Consider the following 20,746-nt stretch of genomic DNA (forward strand, 5'->3'; position numbering starts at 1 on the left):
ACCCCATGGGCGGAGCGTGAGGCCCCACCTACACTCTTTCTCCAAAAAGCACAAAATATTCACAGCCTCAAACTCCTCGTGGGTTTTTTTTATGTGTGTGTATGTTTTTGTTTGTTTCTTTTCAAGCAACAAAAGGTATAGAAAAAGGCACAGGTAACTGCATACATGGGAAGATACAACCGATGGGGGCTGAGCAGGAGCTGCTTGGACACACAGACAGACAGGAGAGGGAGCCCGGGAGAGCGGGATGATTTGAGAAGCTGGCTGGAAGCGTCTGTTGCCGAACACCAGAAGCCAGATGCTGAAGCTGTGAGAGGGAGCCTAAGTGCTTGGAGGGCCCCTGTCGGTGGGCTGGTGTGGAGGTGCCCTGGGGCCCCCACTTCCTGAGGGCTCAGGGGAGCCCTGACCAGTCCTGGGTTCCCCAGAAAGGTTCCTCCTCTGGGCTGGGAAGGGAGTGGAGGCCTCTACCAGGCAGCCCATGGAGCTGCTGCAGTCCAGTGGCCGAGCTGCAGAGGTGGGGGGTTTGGCCAGCGTGTGTGGTGACTCCACGTAGGGGCTCCAGGACTCTGCCTGGCTGCCCTGGGGTGGCCGGGGCGAGGTCTCGGGCGGGTTGGGGGGGCTGTGTGTGGATGCAGACTCTGCAGACACAGCCATATGGGACTCCCAGTCAGGAGGTCTGCCCAGGCCTCCGCTCGTCCTCTCCCTCTCCTTGGGGTAGTCCCTGCCCTCCAGCTCCGAGGACAGCGTGAACTTGGAGACCTTGGCCACAGGGGACACGGAGGCTGATGAGCTCTCAGTAGGACTCCAGCGGCCTCGCTCCTGGGCCTCCCGGGCCCCTGTCAGGTCGCTGCCACCCCAGGAGAAGCCACTGACCCAGGCCTGGGTGGGCCCTGGCAGCAGGGTTGAGTGGGCCCCCGGCCGGGCCTGCACCATCTGGATCCCACCGATGGGAATCAAGGGGCACGGGGAGCGGGCCAAGTGCTGCGAGTGCAGAGGGAGGTGGCTGAAGATGTTCTCTGTCCGGGCCGGGACATGGCCGTGGAAGTCGTGGAGGGCGGAGAAGGGTCGGGAGGACACAGGATGAGCAGGGCCAGGTGAGCAGGAGGGACTTCGGGACTCGGCCTTCTGCTGCGGTCAGAAAACAAGACAAGGTAAGGCCAGGTTACACGCTGGGCACATGGCCACCCCAAGGCCTAGAAGAGGAGGGGGACTTGCCTGAGATCACAGAGCAAGTCTGGGCTGAACTGGGGCCAGAACCGAGTTTTAGTCCCCTGCCCAGAATACAGCCTGTGCTGGGCCCTCCCTGCAATGGGCCATCCCAGACATAACACTGACCAGGCGCATGCTCAGGCCCATGGGTGTCATGCCTCTGGCCAGCATGCTCGTCTGCAGAGGAGGTAGGTGCCCTGGTGAGATGAGGTGCTACTGGCCCCACGTGCCTGGCCAGTATCTTGGTTCTACTGAATCTCTTGTTCCTAAAATGGTCTTGACCCAGCTTTACCCTTGGGCATGAGTTCCCATTGGAGGCTCTGGACCTTCACCACCACTAGGAATTTTAATGTGACCCCAAAATTAAAAACCAAGGAGAGACTCCTACATCATGCTCCTCCAGAAGAGCGAATCTCTGAATGATGGTGTTGATGCTGCTGGTGGTGGAGCGTGGTGTTAGGTCACGACAATATGGTGACAGAGAAGATGCTGGAAGGTAAGGGCAGGTTAACAAGGATGGTGTCAGTGCTGGGGGTTACAACAGCATCGGTGACAGGACAGTGCTGGATGGCGATGGTGGTGGAGGGATGGTGCTGGGTGGTGATGGTGGTGGAGAGGTGGATGGTGGTGACAACAGTGGTGGGTGCTGACAATGACGTGATGACACTGACCAGGTTGACGGGGTAGCGGCAATGCTAGGCTGCAGTGTAATGATGCTGAGATGGTGCTGGCAATGGGGACAACAGTGGTGCTGGGGGTGTGACAGGGATGGTGTTGACTGTGATATCTCTGAGGGTGCTGGTGACAGTGATGTTGAAGAGGTGATGATTTTGGTTAAGTTCTGCCATCTGCTCAGAGAACACGGGATGGGGATGGGGAAGGAGGAGAATGGCGTGAGGCCAGCTCCGAGCCTGTGCTCTGCTGCTTCTGAGGCTAAATTAACGGGTTTCAGGCACCCGCACAGAAGGTGGCCTGTAAATATTTGCTAAGTTCTCAGTGACCATGGAGCCAGCAGGGGTGTTTAGTTCCAGGCATGGAGCCTAAGGGAGGGGAGAATTTGCAGCCCCCCACCCCCTGGGGAGGAGTGAGTGGCCCAGCCACGCGGGGCGAGAACTCACCCACACGGAGGTGCAGGGCTCGGGGCTTCTGCGGAGCAGCTTGTGAGGTAGAGGCGCGGGCCGGCAGGGAGCCCGCGGGGCCAGCCCTGAGCGTGGGCCGCGCTCGCCGGCCGAGGGGCTGTCCGGCCCAGCCAGGGCCCACTTTCCCGGCAGCACTGACCGTGATGGTGACTCGGCCTGGACTGATGACCAGCTTCTGGTGGGCGAGTGTCTGGGGGGGGCCGGGTCTGTGGTGCCCTCGCGTCCGGGGGGAAGATGCATTCGAGGGGGCAGCTCCCTTCCCAAGGGGCAGGGGGTGGGAGGAGACAGCTCGAGTCTTGGAGACCCATAAGGGAGAGGGCCACCGTGGGAGCCAGGCGGGCTCGGCGCTGAGGCCTGCGGCTCTCGGGCCGGTGACTGTCGCTGGGGAGAGTCGCTTTTGGTTAGTGGATGTTTGTGGGCAAGTGGTGAGCGGGTGCCTGCTTCTTTGCTGGGGGACCACGGCCTCCTCGGGGACAAGGCCTTGGAGCCCAGGGCCGAGCTGGTGTCCTTGTCTGCGGGGCCTGGAAGGGCGGGTCCCAGCTGGCGGAGGCATGGGATGCTTTGGCTGGACGCGGAGCAGCCCCGCGGGGCCTCTGGAGGCTGCGGGCCCCGGTCAGGGGAGGGGGCCGCTGAGCGCGAGGCGGGCGTGCAGGGCAGGGGCGCCTCCGGGGCCAGTCCCGGCCGCTCGTCCTGGCTCTCCTCCTCCTCCTCCTCCTCATCTTCATCCAGCTCCGAGTCTGAGTCCGAGTCCCCCAGGTCTGAAAACTGGTGCTCCGCCACCGCCTCCGAGCCCTCTCGCCCTTCCGAGTCCTGGAACGGGTCGTCGCTGGTTCCTGCGGGGCAAACACAGGGGACCCGGTCACAGCTGGCCCCAGGCTCCTCTCTCAGCCCCAGTGTCCTCACCAGCCAACTAAGCCTGGAGGCCGTGGCGACGGCACAGGATCACTGAGGGGACCAGGGACATGACAAACACTGGAACACTTGGTAAATAATCACGGTGAACAAAATCACCTTGTGTCTACAGGTGCTAGCTTCGGCTCTCAGGGCTTCGCGTGCATGGATTCATTTAGCCTCCCCTCATCCTGTGAGGCCGGCCCCACGCTCACCTTCATGTTACAGATGAGGAAACCGAGGTGCGAGAGATTAAGTCACTTGCCCAAGTAAGGTAAGTAGTAGGGCTGGGGGTGAACCACGCCTCTCTTTGTTGCTTTGATTTTTTCATTAGTATTTCAGCGCTAGCTCCACTATGAGCAAGCTAAGTCACCTTGCCGTGCCTCAGTCTCCCCTTTGTCAAATGAGCGGGATAGTCTCACCGCACAGGGTTTGAGAGTAAATGCACACCTAACGCATAGTGAGGGCTCAAGTAATTATGCTCACTCTTAATACAGTGACGAAATGATTGTTCTGGGACACAGCAGCCATGCTGCCCAGTCCAGTGGCCCTGAGTCTCGTTTAGTCTAAACGCACATCTGTCACCATGGCCAGGCTACTGCTGGTGGCACAATGGCATCAGGCAGGTACAGGTCCCAGCCTCTGGGGGTTGGGCTACACTGGCCTCAGGCTTCTAGAGCAGTGTCCCATCCTAGCAGCTCCTGTCCAGAGGATCTGCTGCGCTTGCAGAAACCTAAGCTGCTCCCAGTGAGGGGTGGGGGAGACTGGAGCTCTGAAATATCAGCCTCCTAGTCTGGCTTCTGGTAGGGCAGCCCCAACCAGCTCAGTCACCTCTAATGCGACACAGGTCTCATTTGGGCATCTCTGAAATGAGCAGCAATCAGGACTCTAGGGAGAGCTCCACTAACATCTGGCTCACCTGGCAGGCTCCTGAGGGTTTGGGTCCCGCTCGCCCATCTTCAGGCTCATCGCCAGTCCCACCACCTCACTCAGACATACCAGCACCCATTCCACTACTGACTAAGAGAACTGGACACACAAGCTGACTCAGGCCACCGGTGCAACGGGGCTTCTGAACCCCATCATGCCAAGATGCCCAGGGGTCAGAAAGGGCAGCATTCATGCTTCCAAATAGCTCAATATGCAGCAATAAAATGCATGAAATGAATGACAGTGGGCATTCAGGAGGTAAAAAACTGTGGGGTGGAGCTGGGGCTAGCAGGTGAAGGGAGGGCCATGGAGCCAAGGGCCGAGTCTCCTGGCAGCTGGGAGCTGAAGATGAGAGAGGGGAAGGGAACTGGGATATGGAAGGGAGCAGGGATGTGGAAGGGAGCAGGGGCGTGGAAGGGAGCAGGGGTGCAAAACACACTTTGCAGTTTTGCCCCAGGCATTTTCTTCCCTGCCTAAGTCTTTAGTGGAGGCCTGCTTCAGCCTCAGTAGTTCACCTGGCCTCACCCTCATATGGAGAAATAAAGGCCTAGAGGGGGGCAAGAGGGGCTTGTCCCGGGTCACCCAAGGGGTAGTGGCCAAGTCAGAACTAAGGTCTACAACTCTTGCGTTGTCATACTGCCAGTGTAAAAGTGATTTTATGCATCAAGAAGCAGAAAGTGGTCTGGGTTTGAATCCCAGCTCCACCTCTTCCTTGCTGTATGATGTTGGATAACTTACTTTCTCTCTGTGTTCAGTTTTCTCATCTGTAAAACGGGGGTAAGAATAATAAAAGCCACCACATGAAGCTGTTGGGAGGATTGCAAGGATCTGACACATAGTAAGGTCTCGATAACCCTAAGCTATTATCTCAAGTACCCAGGACCTCAGCAGACAGCCAGCACTGCAAGCATCTCGCGGTTGAGATCAGAGGGAGAGCCAGGACCAGGGTCTCCTGATATCCAGCAGGGAAGACTCCTAAGGATCCTCTTTAAGGATGAGTTTGTTGAGGCTCAGAGCAGGCTGGTGGTCTGCCTGAGACACCCGTTGCAGGGTGATGGAAGTCAAAGGTCCTCCGCCCAGCGCAGGGTTCGCTAGGCCCCCCACATGTGGGCTCCTGCAGGGCTCTGCGGCATGCCCCTATCCGGGGGACCCACTCCTAGCGCCCCTCAGAGAGCTGCGGGCCGCTGCTGGGATCACCTTCAAGGCTCCACAAATCCCTGCAGACTCCCAGCCCTGGGAACGCGGAGACGGAATGAAGTGCGCGAGGGCGCTCCCGGGCTTCGGCCGCGAGGTGGCGCTGGCGCTCAACCTCCTCGCCACCGGGGCGGGCTGCGGCGCGGCCTGGCCACCGGGAGGCGGTCGTTCCCAGGCTGTGTTTCTGATCCCCGCCGGGTGTCTAACAGACTTGCTCCTCTCGTGGGAAGCAGCAACTCCATGCTTCCAATCTCTTAGGCTATAAACCTCAGACTCGGCCTTGGCTCCTTTTTTCCCATGTCCCCCACCAACCTCACCCCCAGCGTGTTAGCAAAAGGTATTGACTCTGCCTGCAGAATGTATGTGGAATCCGACACTTCTCCCCACCTCCACTCAGCCCACCAGGTCCAAGCCAACTTGTGCTCAGCCCTGATCACTGCCTCCAGTGGCGCCCCCTACCGGCCATCCTCTGCACACGGCCAGAGTCATGGAAAGTCAGATGGTCACTTCACCCAACAGCCAAGTCGTCCCTTGACCTTCACCACCTCAGCTCTTTCTGACCTCATCTCCCTCCAACTCTGGTCCTCAGGGGCTCTGTACCTGCTGATCCCTCTACAAGGAAAGCCCTTCCCAGACCCCAAGTGGCTTCGCATCATCCTAACAGAGGTCCCTCCCCACACTTCCCAGCCCCTCACTTAACAGTTTTTGCTTTATACCCAGTGGCCCTGCCCAATACACATTTTCATTGCCTAGCTCTCCTCTAGAATGTAGGACAGGAGCTATGCTTATTCACTGCAGAATCTCCAGCACCTAAAAGAGGGCCTGGAACAGGCCTGGTGCTCAGATATTATTTCAGTAATGAATGCATTGATTTCTCCCTCAGAAAAGGTGGTATGGTCATCCTTTTGGCCTCATTGGGAGAATGAGGCTGGGAGAGAGGCAGAGACCAGCCCAAGGTCCCCCAGTTGAACCCTTGTGTGGTGCCAGTCATAATCTTTTGCTTCCCACACAGGGAGGGCTCAGGCTCCTGTCCAGCCCACCAGGCATTGGGGTGGTGTGGAGCCAACATTTATGTGTGACCTTGGGCATTGCTTTTACCCGTCTGAGCTTTCCTTTCCTCAACTTAAAAAGGGCAACACAAGTTTCCACCACCAGTCATGAGGACTCAGTGAGACATCTGTAAGTGGCCTGATATACATTCTTGATAAGTATGGTAACCCCATTCCTTGTTTTGGGGGAACAGCTCCAAGTTCATCGTATTCTGTTCAATAAAGGTGATTTATTTCACCTAAAATAAAATATGATCTAACTCATTTGTAAGACTGCAAATACAGCCCCAAATCAGAAAAACAAAAGCAGAAACACACACACACAAAGTTCTGATTCTGATGTTAGGGAATCTGGTCAAAGGTTTGCCAAGTGCAGGAGGCATGCCTATGGCCTCCCTGTTGGGGGGACTGTCCGCCTGTCCACCTGCCCAAATCCTTATGGCCTTCTCCTTGGATACTGATGCTGGGCAGTGTCCTGCCCGACCCACTGCCTTAGACTCATCGTCCCCTCTGATAATATGCCTCTTGCTGATGAGGGGCTACGACCAGATGTGGTGTTGGGATGTGGGATGGGAGGGGGGAGCCGACAGCTCTGGCTTTGGCTCTCTTGAAGCCTCCAGCTTTAAAAGGCCCAGGGGTCAGTCCCCTGCCCAGAGTGTGTAGGTGGGAGTGTGGGCGTGGAATCTGTAAGGGTGTGTACTTTACAGTGTCACGGTGAGGAGCTGCTGGGATAATTTGCTGAGATACAATGGCATATGTTTAGAACATGCCTGACATATAGTGGGTGCTGTCAACATTGACTAAGATTACTCATGTATTAATTTATTCAACACACACTCACTGAGCACCCTGCAGCACAAGACACTCCACCCACGTGGTAGATCGTAACGCACAACAGCTACGCTGCACAGCACAGACTCTCAGTGTATGAGATGGGGCGATCACTCTGTGAATTTAACCTTTGCCGCCCTGTAGTTAGGAAAACTGGAGGGGAAGGTATGGAAGAGGGAGGGGAGGGAGAGGAGGGGCGGGGGGGGAGGACAGAAAGGAAGGGGATGGTAAGGGGGGCAGGCAGAGGAGCAGCAGGGGCATGGAGAGGAGGGGAAAGGAAAGATGGCGACTTGTTACCTTCTTCGGCTTCCAGCTCCTCCAGCACCCCCGTCTCTTGGCACTTTTTGCTGTGGGCCTTCGACTTCATGTGCTTAGTCAGATTCCCTGGAAAGGAACAAGAACAAATTCAGGCTTGGCTGGAGGGCAGGGGCCAGGGCAGGCCCAGGGGACCCAGCGGCAGCGCCTGGCTGGCAGGCCAGGCCTCTCAGACCGGCTGAGACCCTGCCAGCTTCAGGGGCGGGGTAGGGTCCTGTACTCAAGCTGGCAGGTGCAGCCACAGCCACCGCTCAAGGCAGCATACAGGAGCTGGGGGTGGGGTGGGCTGTGAGGGGACACAGGGTATAATGAGAAAGTGAGATGCTGGTTAAAGAAACAAACAAAAAAGAAATTAAAAGACATCTCGTGCAATAGGCTTTGCCTGCTTTTGATTTAACTCTGGGCCCAGGAGCTGGTGACACTCATCAAACAAGATTATATGGGCTTGGCCATCTCAAGTACTGGGGTGACAGCAGGGCTCCCGTTAACCAACATGATGGTTTGGGGACTGAGGATGCCCTTCTGGTTGAGGACACCTCTAAGGCAGCCCACTGGGAGCCACGAGGCTGGGGCCCAAGCCCTGACTTCCTTAGAGAAGTAATGTTGTGGGCCTCAGTTTCCCCTAGATCACTGTGCAGTGCAGACACAGGTGAAAAGGCTGGGCAAAGGCTCTGCCCACTCCATGCCCACGGAATCATCAAGGGGCAGCTAACTCTGCCTCAAGTGCTCAGTCCAGCCCCACAGCCGATGAGCAGGGGCAGCTGCTCTGTGAAATCAGGACAAAGGTAGCAACACCCCGTCCCCGCCCCCGACACGTGCGCTCAGCACTTCCCAGGCCACAGCGCCCTGTGGGCAGGAGTGCTCAGGACGGAGAGGCAGGGCGCCGCCAGCCTGCCAGGGTGATGCAGGCCAGGGCCTCACAGCGTCCCTTTGGGCCCAGAAGCCACCTCCGAACTGCGACATGCTCACTGTTGCTCTGTGGGCTGCTACATTTCCATGAGGTCATTCACACTATAAGCCGTAAGTTCCCTGAGTTAGGTGCTCTGTCTCGCTAACCTTAATAACTGGTGAGTTTGAATGGATGGATGGAAGAAAGAAGAGTGGATACTTAACAGATGCATAGAGAAAGACTCGTGGATGGACGGATGGATGGATGGATGGATGGATGGATGGATGGATGGATGGATGAGAGGAAATACAGAGTAAAGGAAGAAGATGGACGGATGGGACACTGGATGATTAGATAAGTAGATGGATAGGTAGATGGGAATAAAATATTAGATGAAAAAATAACTGAAAGGATAGATGGGAAATTGGCCAGTGCAGATGGGAGGGTGGAGAACTGGACGGAAGGCTAGAGACACGAATGAATGGGAAACCGGCGGGCTGGACCGTGGGTGGGTGCCTGAGGGCACACACGCGCGGGAGGCCACAGGCAATGGGAAAACGGACGGAAGGATGGGCTGGTGGGAGGACAATTGTGAGAAGCGGAGGAACAGGTAGGATGAGAAAACAAATGGGAAGATGTAAGGATAGGAAGACAAACTCTTAGATGTGAGGATGGGATAAATGGATAAATAGTAGGTGATGGATGGGTAGGTGAGTAGGGAGGAAGCCTATGGATGAACCAAAGGGTGATTCTTAATCATTCTGAGAGTCTTAAGGAAACCTTAGGTTTTGCTGAGAGGGTAATGGGATCCGCAAGCTGGGATTTCTTGAAGTGTGGAGGTCAAGGGTAACAGGGATGGAAGAGGAACTGTTTCTTTTCTCTTTCCTTCCCTTAGTCATAGTCCATGACTGTCTCTTTCCCAACTCTGATTTTCCTCCTGTAACTGGACAGAAACCTAGATCTTTTACTGCTACCCAAAGCAGGAACAGTCACAGCTTCCAGAGTCATCCTGGGGCCAAAGGGTTCGCAATGATCCCTACCCAACATCACGGGCAGGTGAAGCCTGAACAGGACGTCAGGGGTGGTAAAGGCAGCTGGGGTGTTCCACAGGTCAGAGATACAAACTGTCTCCAGAGGTTCTGGGACCGACCCCCCCCCCCGAGTTCCCCAGAGCACAGTGGACTGTGAACACTGTTTATTCTGGCTATGACATTATTTCCTGTACATGTTCTGCTTGGGAGGTCTGGGTCTCTCTTCTACCAAGTTATATCCTGAGCACACGATGGGTGCACGACAGCCACGTGTGGGAAACGCTCTTCTCATCACAGAAGCAAAGTCTTGGAAGGAACCTCACAGACCATGTACTCCAACCCCCGCCAGGCCCAGGGTTTCTTGCTTTTGCTCTAACTCTGGGTCCCAGTGCTGATGATGCCATTAGACAAGATTATCAACTGTCTCAGCTGCTGGGATGCCATGGGAAGGCTCCTGTTAACCAACACAGTGGACCAGCCAGCCGAAGCCACACTGCTAGTTGGTGCAGAACTCCATCTAGAACCAGCTCTCAGGACTCCAGGGGCCTTACTTCTCCACATGGACGATGGAACCACGATGGTCTAGGAGCTTGATGGCTCTGCCACTTGCTAGCTGTGTGCTCCTGGGCAAGTGTCTTAACCTTCCAAGCCCCAGTTTCTGCAACTCTAAATTCCCACCTCTCAGGGTCATTGGTCAGATGAGATAGCATGTAGAGTGGCAGCAGAGGGTGCCTGGTAGGGGGCAGACGCCCATCACGTGGGGTCTTCTTCCTTCTGATAGCATGTACCCCCCACCCCCCCATACAACCACTCATTCCTGAGACCAAAGGACTCCACCATGTGCCACCCTGGATGTGGAGGAGAGAAGTGCTGAGATGCAAATGGCTTTGCCCTTCAATCTGGGCTCAGGGGCTCTCAGGAGAAGGAACCAGACATCCCCAGGAGGCCTACTTTTCCTCTCCTCCTGCCCTGGAGCCTGCAGGGAGGAGGCAGGGAGTCGGAGGCAACTTTGCCTGGACAGGCTGTGTGGGTTGTAGGAGTGAACTCTGGAGGAGCGGCCCTGAGTGTTATCAGTGCTCTCCTTGACTTCTGCTCCTGGGCCTGTCTCCTCCGTGAATTGACCGAGGTGCACCAAATGGCCACAGGTGTCTTTTTAAGCCTGGACATCGTTTCTCTGTCAATGGGCAGAGCCTTGGCTGCCACGCAGAGTCTTCAGCTTCTCCTAGTCATCCCAGCCTCCCTGTTGCCTCCACCTAGTCAGAAAGCCTAGTCAGGAATAAAGGAGGACAGGCAGGTGGGTGAAAATGATGGGCGTCTGGAAGGCAGATCCTCCACAAAGAGCATTAGCTGGTGACCCTGTCTGCCAGGTTCAGCTTTGAGCAACAGTCCTCCCTCTGCCCCTGCAGCCTGATGGACATGAGGCCTTCCCACAACTGTCATTTCTGTCCCCTGAGGCGATCGGTGCAAACCACCCCCTTGGCCTCTGGGAGTCATTTGAGAAGAGGAAACAGAAGCCCCCCCAGACCTCCACAGGAATATCTCAGCGGGCCTTTCCCAGCCCCACCCATTGAGACACCCTTCAGCTAGTGCCCAGGGGCCTGAGCTGCCACCACAACGTCTAACACAGAGACGGAGACACAGACAGGCAGACAGAGACGGACAAGGAGGGCTCTCCAGGCCTGGGAGCAGTCAGGTGGTGGTGACGGCCGGCCCTGAGGACCACCAGGCCCAGCCTCAGCTCTCCCACAGCTTAGCTAGGCCAGAGTCCAAAGGTGGGGGGAGATGGAGGCAGCCTGAGGGGGGCTTCAAATCATGAGAGGAGGGGCCTGTGGTATCTGAGTGACAGCTGAAGGAAGATACGTGGCCGAAAGAGGAACAGAAGCCTTGGCATCCTGCCCCCTCCGTCACCCCCCGATGTGCAGAGAGAGCCAAGAGTGAGCGTTCTCTGCTTCAACCCATGCCCAACCAGCCCCTCTCTGTGGTTTCAGAGTTTGAGATTCCACCATTTCTGCTTCACTCACTGCTTTGGCTCTGGAAGGTGCTGTCTTCTGGAAGCCTCCGTGAGCATCTGAGGCGTGCTCAGCGCATTCCCTGATCACCGGTTAGAGCACAGCCCCCTGGGCTGGGCTGCAGGGCAGCATGGGCACAGCCTGCACACCCACGCATCCACCCCTGGGCGTGCGAGGGTCTGCAGCCCCTCTGCTCAGGTTACGGGCTCTGAACACACCAGAGCTCTGCTGCTCACAGGGACACGGGGAGGGACTGCAGATAGGTTCAATGGCTTCCAATGTAGGCACTGCTCAGAAAAACCATGTTCCTGTGAAGGGCCCAGGCCTGCCTCAGACCTGGCAGAAAAAGACCTGACCTTTACTCTCATAAAGGCAGAGGGAGGTGAATAGGAATGCCTCCAGAGACTGCTCTGGCTGGGGCCGGGGCCGAAGGGATTTTTCAGGTCTCGCATGGCAGGGTGACAGCTCCCAGGTGGTGGTAGCTCTGCATGGCCCTGGGCTGGAGGTGCTCTCAGGACTGGGCCCCTCACACTGAGAACAGGACAGTATGGCCCCTGAGCGCACCTGGGAGCAGGGGCCACCTGATGTTGCCACTCAGACCAGAGACGGGGGAGGTGCTCACTGAGAGGATCACGATGGGGTGAGGCCCACGAGGCAGGGGCCTGGGTTCTGTGACAGCTCTACCTTTAACAGTCACTTCTGGTTTTTTTTGGACCCACTTTCTGCACCTTCAAGGGGGGCTTGGATGAGAGATTTTTGACATTCAGAGTCAAAGACTGTTATTTAAACTGTCAGTTCCCATTTCCTCCTCCATAACGTCCCAGCTGGCTGCCTGAGGCCAGAGGAAGTGGGGTCGTAGGGGACATATGGGGGATAGAGCCCATGTCTGGGGCTGAGGACTGCTGGGTGGAGCCACCCTGGACCTGGCCAGGCCTCCGGGCTGGATGCACATGGGGCAGGGGACAGGGCTCCAGGCCTATTCACCCTCCCCGGGCACCCTTTGGGACACTCTTTATAAGACACCAAGAGAGAAGAGCTTGAGGACAAGGAAGGGAGAAGGCACCTCCATCCAAACACAAGCCTTGGCAGGGAAGTTTGAGCTCCACTGAGGGTGATGGCGAGAGGGCAGAGGAGGCGGGAGGCGGCTAATGGGGTTAGGAGACCAGAGACAGGCGGCTGGTCAGAGATGAGGCCGTGATCAGGGGATGTGATAAACCACCCCGACTAGTACAGAGAACCGAAGGGCGAGAGAGGAGAGGAGGAGGAGGTGAGGAAGGCTTCGTGGCCCTCAGAACTGCTGCCCAACCTCTCGCTGGGAGCAACTTAACCAACAGAAGGAAGGTCAACAGTTGGCAAAGGGAAGCCTGCTCTCGAGTTTCAGCCACTGAAATCCATGTGGCTCCAGTGGGGCTGGCAGAAGGGAGAAAGCAGGATCCTCTTGGCCAGAACCTGACCCAAGAATCTGAAAAGCACAAGAGGCTGAAGCCACCAGGGTGTCGAGAGCCCCAGGCCTTTCTCCAAGTCACCTCTGCCTGCAAGGAGGAAGTGGCAGTGCTCCCTGCCGGTCCTGCAGGAAGAGCTTGTGGACGAGCAGAGAAGAGCTGGATCATGGACTCAGCCCTACTCATCCGCACGGGGGTCCTGGGCAGCTGCAGCAGCCGGGCCACCACCATCTCTTATCACAGCTGCAGGATGCCTGCCCTCAATACCCAGTCCTTCTTCCTTTCACAGCTGCCTGCCAGGGCCTGAGCTGACCCTGCTGTAGGTTGTGGCCTGGGGCCCGAACAACAGGGCTGCCAGTCCAGGTTGGGGAGAGCCGGGCCCTGTACTGAGAGCTGCAGAGAAGCCGGGCAGAGCAGGACATGGTCTGAGTGGTGAAGTGAGGTGGAGGCAGGGGCGAACTCTGGCATGAGAAGTGACTATGCGAGTGTGTTCAGTGGCTCGGGGTGGAATGGATTTCCAAATGCAAGCGTGGCAGTGACAAGTGTGGATGCTGGAGTTCATCAGGTCGGTGGATAGAGGGCTAAGGAGACATGCAAAGGAACAGGTGATGAGAGCAAATAAAAACCAGGGATGGTACAAGAGTGCTGCCAGGCGGTGGGGAGTGCCAGGTGCAGGGGCCCTGTGGGAGCCGAGGGGATAGGCTGGGGCAGCCAAGGGTGCCACTGCCCAGCCTGGAGCCAGCTGCTCTGCCACCGGGGAGTGCAGGAAGTGGGGGTGCCCTAGGCCCCAGGCGAGAGGTCTGGGCCCCTGAGCTCTGTGCTGGGGCTCCCAGAGGGGAGCTCCCTGTAGCGGGCAGGGGCAGCGCCCAACTGACTGTCTCTTACCTTTGGTTTTAAAAGCAAAGTGACAGTGCTTGCACACATAGGGCCGGACGTCAGTGTGGGTGCGGATGTGTTTCTTCAGCATGCTGGGCTTCTTGCAGCGAATTCCACACTCCTCACAAACATATTTCCCTCGGCCGCGGCCTCGCACATATACATACTCTTCGTTTGATTTGTACCTATGAGCAACAGGTGTCATGGTAAAGGAAACAGAGGAGAAGAGGCAGGTCCCCACCTCAGAAGATGTGCGCGCTTCCTAGCTGCATCCAGCCTGTGACAGACGTTGGGAGACGAGGCCGAGGGACCAGAGAAAACCACGGTGGGTGATGGGGTCAAGTCACCCTGGGGATCCAGCATGGACCCCTGCATCTGCTCTGCCCCTCAGGCTGGGGGCTGCCCCCTCCTCCCCTCCCAGAGGCAGCAGACCCTGGTACTTCCTGCCGGGAAGTGAAACCACAGGTTCGCAGAGGGATCTCTGTTCCAGAGCCAGCTTGGCACCGGCTTCTGCCCACAAAGAACAGCCACTCTGGGCCACCGGAGTACAAAGAGAGAAAAAATAAATAAAAGGTAAAAGCCATGGTTCTAGCAGCTACCGTTTATGGATCGCTCAGTCTGTGCTGGGCACTGTGCCTGAATTATACCACAATCACAAGGAAGAACCCCTGAGAGCCTGAGGATCCCACAGCCAGAAAGGGATAGCACGGGGATCTGAACCTGCCTGCCCCAAAGCCTGTCCACTTCCCCCAAAGGCTATGAGTGCTAAACAGTCGCTAGGAAGCTGCCCAGGCCCTCGTGTGAGGGGAGGAATGAGGGATGCCATCCTTCTCTGTTCTCAGAATTTGGAAACCAGGAGCCCTGTACTCTCTCCCCACCTCATCTGAGAGAGCTGAAAGCTCTCAGGACCCAGATTCTGGCCTCCGGGGATCACATGGGGTCATGGTGGGAAGTGCTAACAGCTTTCAGAAGCCTCCAGGGGCAGCCGGCCCACCTGCTGGGCCTCAGGGCCATTGAAGCTATTGGACTTGAATCAGAAAGCTCTTATGTCCACTTAAAAGGAAACCCATGAGGCCCACTCAATACCATCTTCACCAAAATGCCTTTCTGGTCTAATGCTATATTTGTGCAAGTCTCCTGAGTGGGTGGGGTTCAGGGTCCAGGGAGGGGATCCTGGCATAATTCCAGAAGAGCCTTCTGACTCATGAGGCCTGGAGGTCCCATGGTGGCTGCCTTGGGAGGCAGCCTGCTGAGCCTGCCTCCAAAACCCAGCAAGAGGCTTGCCGTGTCCCCACTCACCCCTACAGCATGCCCCTGCCCGGTGGCGTGAAGCTCAAGCTCTGGGGCAGGTGCAGAGGGGCGGGAGGTGGCTGGGAGACTGTGAGGAAGTGATAGCAGCTGGGACCCAGTCCTGCTCTGCGGGGCCATCAGCTTACCCTGAGTGACAGCACAGAAGGGGCTGGAAAGAGGGGACTATGGGTGGGGTTGGCAGGCAGTGACATAGTGATCACCATCACACACACTCACATACACACACCTCCTCCCCATGCTCACACTCACACACACGTACTCACACACTCACCTCACAGACACCCAATCCCCCCACTCACACAGTGACACACACTCCACATACTCATACTCACAAACACACACACTCACACATGCATTCACACATGGACCGCTATCCATGAGTGCAGGTGGATCTTGTTTTTTGTCACCTCAGCTTTGGCCAACCGATGCCTCACAAGTTGCCTAAGCCACCCTTTCTCCCCCTGACAGGCCCTGACTGGTCAGTTCAGGTGCCCAGTCCTCAGGCTAGGGGGCCAGCTTTTCCCTGATTCAGGGCAAAGCACTGTCTCGAGTTCAAGGGGACAAACTGAAGGCTATCGGGGGGGGGGGGGTATAGAAATGACTCTGTTCTTATGAAGAGTGCCTTATGGGCCCACGTGGGACATCTGCCTCCCAGTGACAGCACTTCACTCCCATGCAGCAGGCTTCCTGGACCCAGACCAGCTACCCACAGCTGGATTTCAATTCCCATGTCCTCCTGTGCCCCAGGACCCAGTCTGAGATGGGGTGCCCTTCTGCCAGCTGCAGAAGAAAGAAGTGAGAATGGCTTGGTCTCCTCTTTGCACTGGGGGTACTGCCACTACCTGGGCACCTCCCCTTGGCCCTGCTCGGCGGGTCCGGGGTCTGTGGCATCCCCTCCCCTCCAACATGCAGCCGAGATGGCATCCTTCAGTGTTCCCCTTTCCTTCACTCCACTGCCATAGTGGGCGCCATGAGGTCCCTCCCACTGGCCCACAGCTGCCCTGACTTCTACAGAGTCCATCAAGTGCAGCTGCTCTGAGACCCCTCAGTTCTTCCTCCAGAACAAGCTTATACCACAGTCCTCCCAAATGGGGACTCGCACGCGGAGAAAGGACTCTGAGCCTTAATGTGGTACCCTGACTCGGTGGGGAAGGGGAGAGGCCTCCACACCATGGGAAGTGTCCACAACCAGCAGGGAAGCACAAGGGGGAGCCTGGTTGGGCGGGGCACGGTGGTTGGGAGGGGGGCGGGAGGACGATGACAGAAGGGAGGACCACAGGCAGGGCCCCAGGAGCATAGGCGCAGTGTTGGAAGGCCTGGGGTGTTTGATGGGGAGAGAAGATGAGGTCAGGAAGGCAGGACAGGCTGGATCGCCATCAGCCTTGAATGCCATGCAAAGAAGTTCAGACTTGATCAAAGCTGTCTTAAAGATAAAGTCCCAAAGAGAAGAGAGGTCACTGGCACTGTGGGGGTGGTGTGGAGGAGGAGAGACTTAGTATGAGGCACGAGTTCCAGGATGGGGATTTGAGAGGCTTCTGGGTGTAGAACCCACAGGCCTTGGCAGCCATCTGCAGGGGTGACAATGAGGGAGAAACCAAGAACCCAAGTTTTCAACTTGGCCAGCTCGCATGGTACCATCTGCGGGCTCTGGGGGGGGGGGAGGGGGAGAAGCGAGGCAGGACGCTGGTTCTCTACCGCTCAGGGTGAGATGCCTGCAAGAAAGACTTGGAGAAGTGTCCAGCACACAGCAAGGGAAAGTATGCAAACAAGAAGAGGACAGTGCGAGGGCCTGGCAGGCACCCAGGCATATGAGTGAGCAGAAAGATGGCACCAAAAGCCGGTCCCCAAGCTGAGGCTTCCTGGTAGGGAACCAGGAGAGAATGTGATGAAGAGGAGGCAGAGGCCAGGGTCAATGCCACCGACACCTGGAGGAGGGTGGCCACTGAGGGGCCCTGGCTTGGGAAGGGCAGTCCTGCTTGGACGGCCCACAGCCTTCGACTTCTTGTTCCTAGAAGGCCGGTTCTGGGGTCTGCACCACTTTGTGCTTCCTAAGGGGCCCAGTCTGGGGACAGGCATGAGACACTGTCCAGTGTGGGCTGGACCCTCCTCCCGCCGGAGGCCAACCTCCAGCAGCTCAGGACCAGCCCCTCCTGCCTGAGCAGAGGCCCCACCTTATAAGGCCCTCACCTATTTCCCAGCAGTTTCAGGCCTCCCTCTTCTGGCACATTCCACCATCACAGACACAAACTCAGTTTTCTTCAATAACCAACCAACCAACCAACCAACCAACCAACCAACCAACCCCAAAGCCTCCTGGGACCCCACCCACTCCAGCTACTCCCTTCCGCTCCCCTTCTCAGCCCAAGTCTGGAAAGGGCTGTCCCTGCCTCTTCATCACCCCTACTCCAAGCCCACTGCAGCCCAGCTGCCCTGCTGACCTGTCTTTGCCAAGGTCACAGGCTGCTAAACCCAAAGGACAGCTGCCTTATCCAGCCCTTCTCAGCCACCTTCTGCAGGACTCTGCACGGGGTGCTGACCCCCTTCTCTCCTGATGGGGTCTCCTTTGCAAGCTCCTCCTTTGTCCGCCCTTTCCCATGAGGGTGCTCCTCAGGCTCCAACCCCCACTCTTCTTCTCCTAGACTAGCTCCCCTGCAAAAGGCCCGACTTCCCACTAGGACACTGGTGGCTCCCAGTCTTCCCTCCAGCTCTGACCTCTTTGTACACCCAACTGCCCCCTCAGCAGCTCCCTGGGTGGTCTCCAGGCACCTCACATCTCACAGGACCATGGGTACCTCACTCACTGGTGCACCCCAGGCCTAGCACAAGGCCTGATACCCAGCAAGTGCTCATTGTCATCACTGCACAGAAAAGAGCCAAGCCAAGGCCTCCTTTCCCCAGATCTGCTGTAGTCAGCTTCTCAGCCTTAACGTTCCTACTCCATCTGCCCCTTAACATGAGTTCAACCCAATGCTGTGGGTTCCCCAAGGATGTGGCACAAAGCCAGCCCTTCCTAACCAGGACAGACTGGCTAAACACTCCTCACTGTCCGGTAGGCATGACTGCTCATCCGGTAGAGGTCAGTGTGAGACCTGGGTTGGAGTTCTCGCTTCTTCTTGAACTTGCTGGGTGACCCTGGGCAAGTCACTTCCCCTCCCTGGAAACAGTCAATCTTTGCTGCCCTTAGATACACCATGTGTCTCACATGCCTGACACTATTCAGTCCTCCCATCAACCCTTTACTACTGTCCCCATTTTCCAGAAAAGGGAACCAAGGCCCAAAGAGTTGAAATGACATGGCCAAGGTCATCCATTTTTGCACTTAGCACCTTGTCCTTGCACGGACTTGGTACAGACATACTTTTAGATGACGCAGGCCACAATTTCCTTAGCACCTTCCTTCTCCCAAATTCCCAAAGTGGGGCCTGCAACACCACAGGTAAGTAAGACTGGCATCTTCTCCACTCAGCCCTTCCTGAAAGGCTGCCAATTCTGGGTGATACCTGCAGGTGTTGACAGATGCAGAAAAATGCCCCAAAAAGAGCCAGGGCAGGAAACCAGAAAACCATGGTGGTGCCCCTAGGATGCGGTATTGCCTCCCAGGCCTGCCCTTTACCCAGGAGGAGAAGTGATCGACCCTCTGCCTGTTCGGCGGCTGCAGGACAGCCCACTGCTGGCCTGGGAGCATCTGACTCCCAGGATAGGAGCCATTTCTCTGACCTCACCAGCTGCCTGTCTTCTGCTGCCCTGACAAGCCATGGGTGTCAGCCAGTCTAGGAAACAATGTTTGGTTTTGTTTTTTAAAGAAAAAGAGCTGTTTCTGTAAATTCCAAGTCTTAGAAGGGCCTTGAGACTAGACAGCTTGACTGCCTGAGGTCTAGGGCTGTGAGGCCTGAGGCCATGCAGCAAGGGGGCTCCGGAGGGCAGGGCTGGAGCTTGGGCCTTCTGACCATGGCCGCGGCACCAGGGGTCCTAGACCCCGCCCGGGAAGCAGCTTTCTGTTCTGCCAGCATGGGTCAGGAGATGAGTGAGGCTGCCAGGAGGGGCGTGGAGCTGCCAGATCTTCTGGATCTGTTTTCATTCTTACGCTGCAGTTCTCAGGCTTGTGGACTTAAAGGAAAAGAAACAATCTCAAGCAACCCTTTGATCAGGAGGAGTTATTTCCTTCTGATCTAACAGAGAAGGAAACAGAAACAGAGAGTTTGAATGTCTTGGCCAAAGTCACAAGGCAGCTAGAAAGTTACAAGCAGGAACTGGGACCCAAATTCGACCCCAGCACTCTTACATATGACACAGTATGATCTGCTTTCAGCCCCATATCCAGTCCTGCAGCTGGAGACACTGAGCTGCCTGACAATGAATATTCAGCATATGATGACTCCGGTTGTGGCTCTAGACCCTTTGGAGGCATTATGAAACCTGCAGCTTCCGTGAAGCACATTGGAACTCAGTGCATAGTTCCCAGAGGGGCCAGCACATCTCTCTGCTCCAGGTTTCAGAAGAGAGAATGTGGTGGAAACTAAATGGCATTTCAGGCAAGGTGATGGATGAGTTGTGGTCTTGGACTCTGCATATGACAGACTCAACAATGAAGCTGCTCTGTGAGGTAGTGAGCTCCCCGTCACTAGCACTGCTCACTAAGAGGCCAGATGAACAGGCTAGGAGACCCCAAAGCAGGAGAGAATGATGAGTATTTCATGCCCATGACACGTCCAGCATGCTGCTAGAACAGGCTTTAGGTGGGTTAGCTTGTTTACTCCTCTAACAGTGCTGTAAAATGGATATATTTATTCTTTATATATCCCATGTTTATTCCAATAAATATAAATAGATAGATTTATTCCTGACCAACTGGAGGGTTAAGGCTCTGGAGAGGGGTGGGCTGGCAACATGACTGAGCAAGCAGAGGAGGCATACGGAGGGGGGAATGTAGTGAGCTGGAAGGCAGGGCCCTTTCCCTTCTGTAGGTCTTCCTGGGTGTTAAGTACTGTTTTAAAGACTTTACAGGCATTACCTCATTTAAATTGAGGGGCTCTAGTCATCCTCATTTACACAGAGAAAATGGAGTCACAGAGAAGTTAAGTAACCTGCCCAAAGTCACACAGCCAGTATGTTAACAGAGCCAGAATTTGAATCCAGGTTGTCTGTTACAAGGTTCAGGTGCTTCGCTGCCACACAAGTCTGACTGAGGCTTGAAATTGCCTGCTTTAAAAAACACTACTTAAGTGAAATAAAATAGGAGTGGTCAATCCAGCCCTGAGCTAGCTAAACTTCTATCCCAAAGTAATTTTCCCAAAGTCATGCAGCGGACAGGGGCATGTCTGCCCTTCAAGCCCATGACCTTTCTCTCCACCAAGATGCATTTTTCTCTTAAATGAGGGGAGGAACTCAGTGGCCTCCAAGTCACCTTTCTAATCTGCGATTCTATGAGGATGTTCTGCATGTATATTATTGACCTTTCCATATATCATTAATATTTTATCATAAAACTCTCACCTCTCCTCCAAATGTGGATATTTTAAAGGTTTACCAAATTTCTGATTTATTATGACCTTGTTGCTAAATATAGCCTCCCCCAGGGCATGCACCCGAGGTATAAGAGTGTAATGTGAGGGGAAGGTGTGATGAGCTGC

The 20,746-nt window shown here is 56.0% G+C and overlaps 1 protein-coding gene across 1 annotated transcript in view; it reads right to left on the minus strand.

Annotated features, from left to right (window-relative positions):
- Window positions 1-321: 321 nt before the first annotated feature.
- The window catches only part of HIVEP3 (HIVEP zinc finger 3), a 45,193-nt gene continuing 24,768 nt past the window's right edge, over window positions 322-20,746 (minus strand). Inside the window, exons 3-6 of the mRNA XM_087820843.1 lie at window positions 13,815-13,990; window positions 7,541-7,627; window positions 2,328-3,181; window positions 322-1,128 (exon numbers count right to left, since the gene is read on the minus strand). Of these exons, the coding sequence (XP_087676969.1) occupies window positions 322-1,128; window positions 2,328-3,181; window positions 7,541-7,627; window positions 13,815-13,990 (1,924 nt within the window). The remainder of the gene's footprint in view (window positions 1,129-2,327; window positions 3,182-7,540; window positions 7,628-13,814; window positions 13,991-20,746) is intronic.

Source organism: Miniopterus natalensis, chromosome 9 (assembly GCF_054644295.1).
Source record: "Miniopterus natalensis isolate mMinNat1 chromosome 9, mMinNat1.hap1, whole genome shotgun sequence".
NCBI lineage: Eukaryota > Metazoa > Chordata > Mammalia > Chiroptera > Miniopteridae > Miniopterus > Miniopterus natalensis.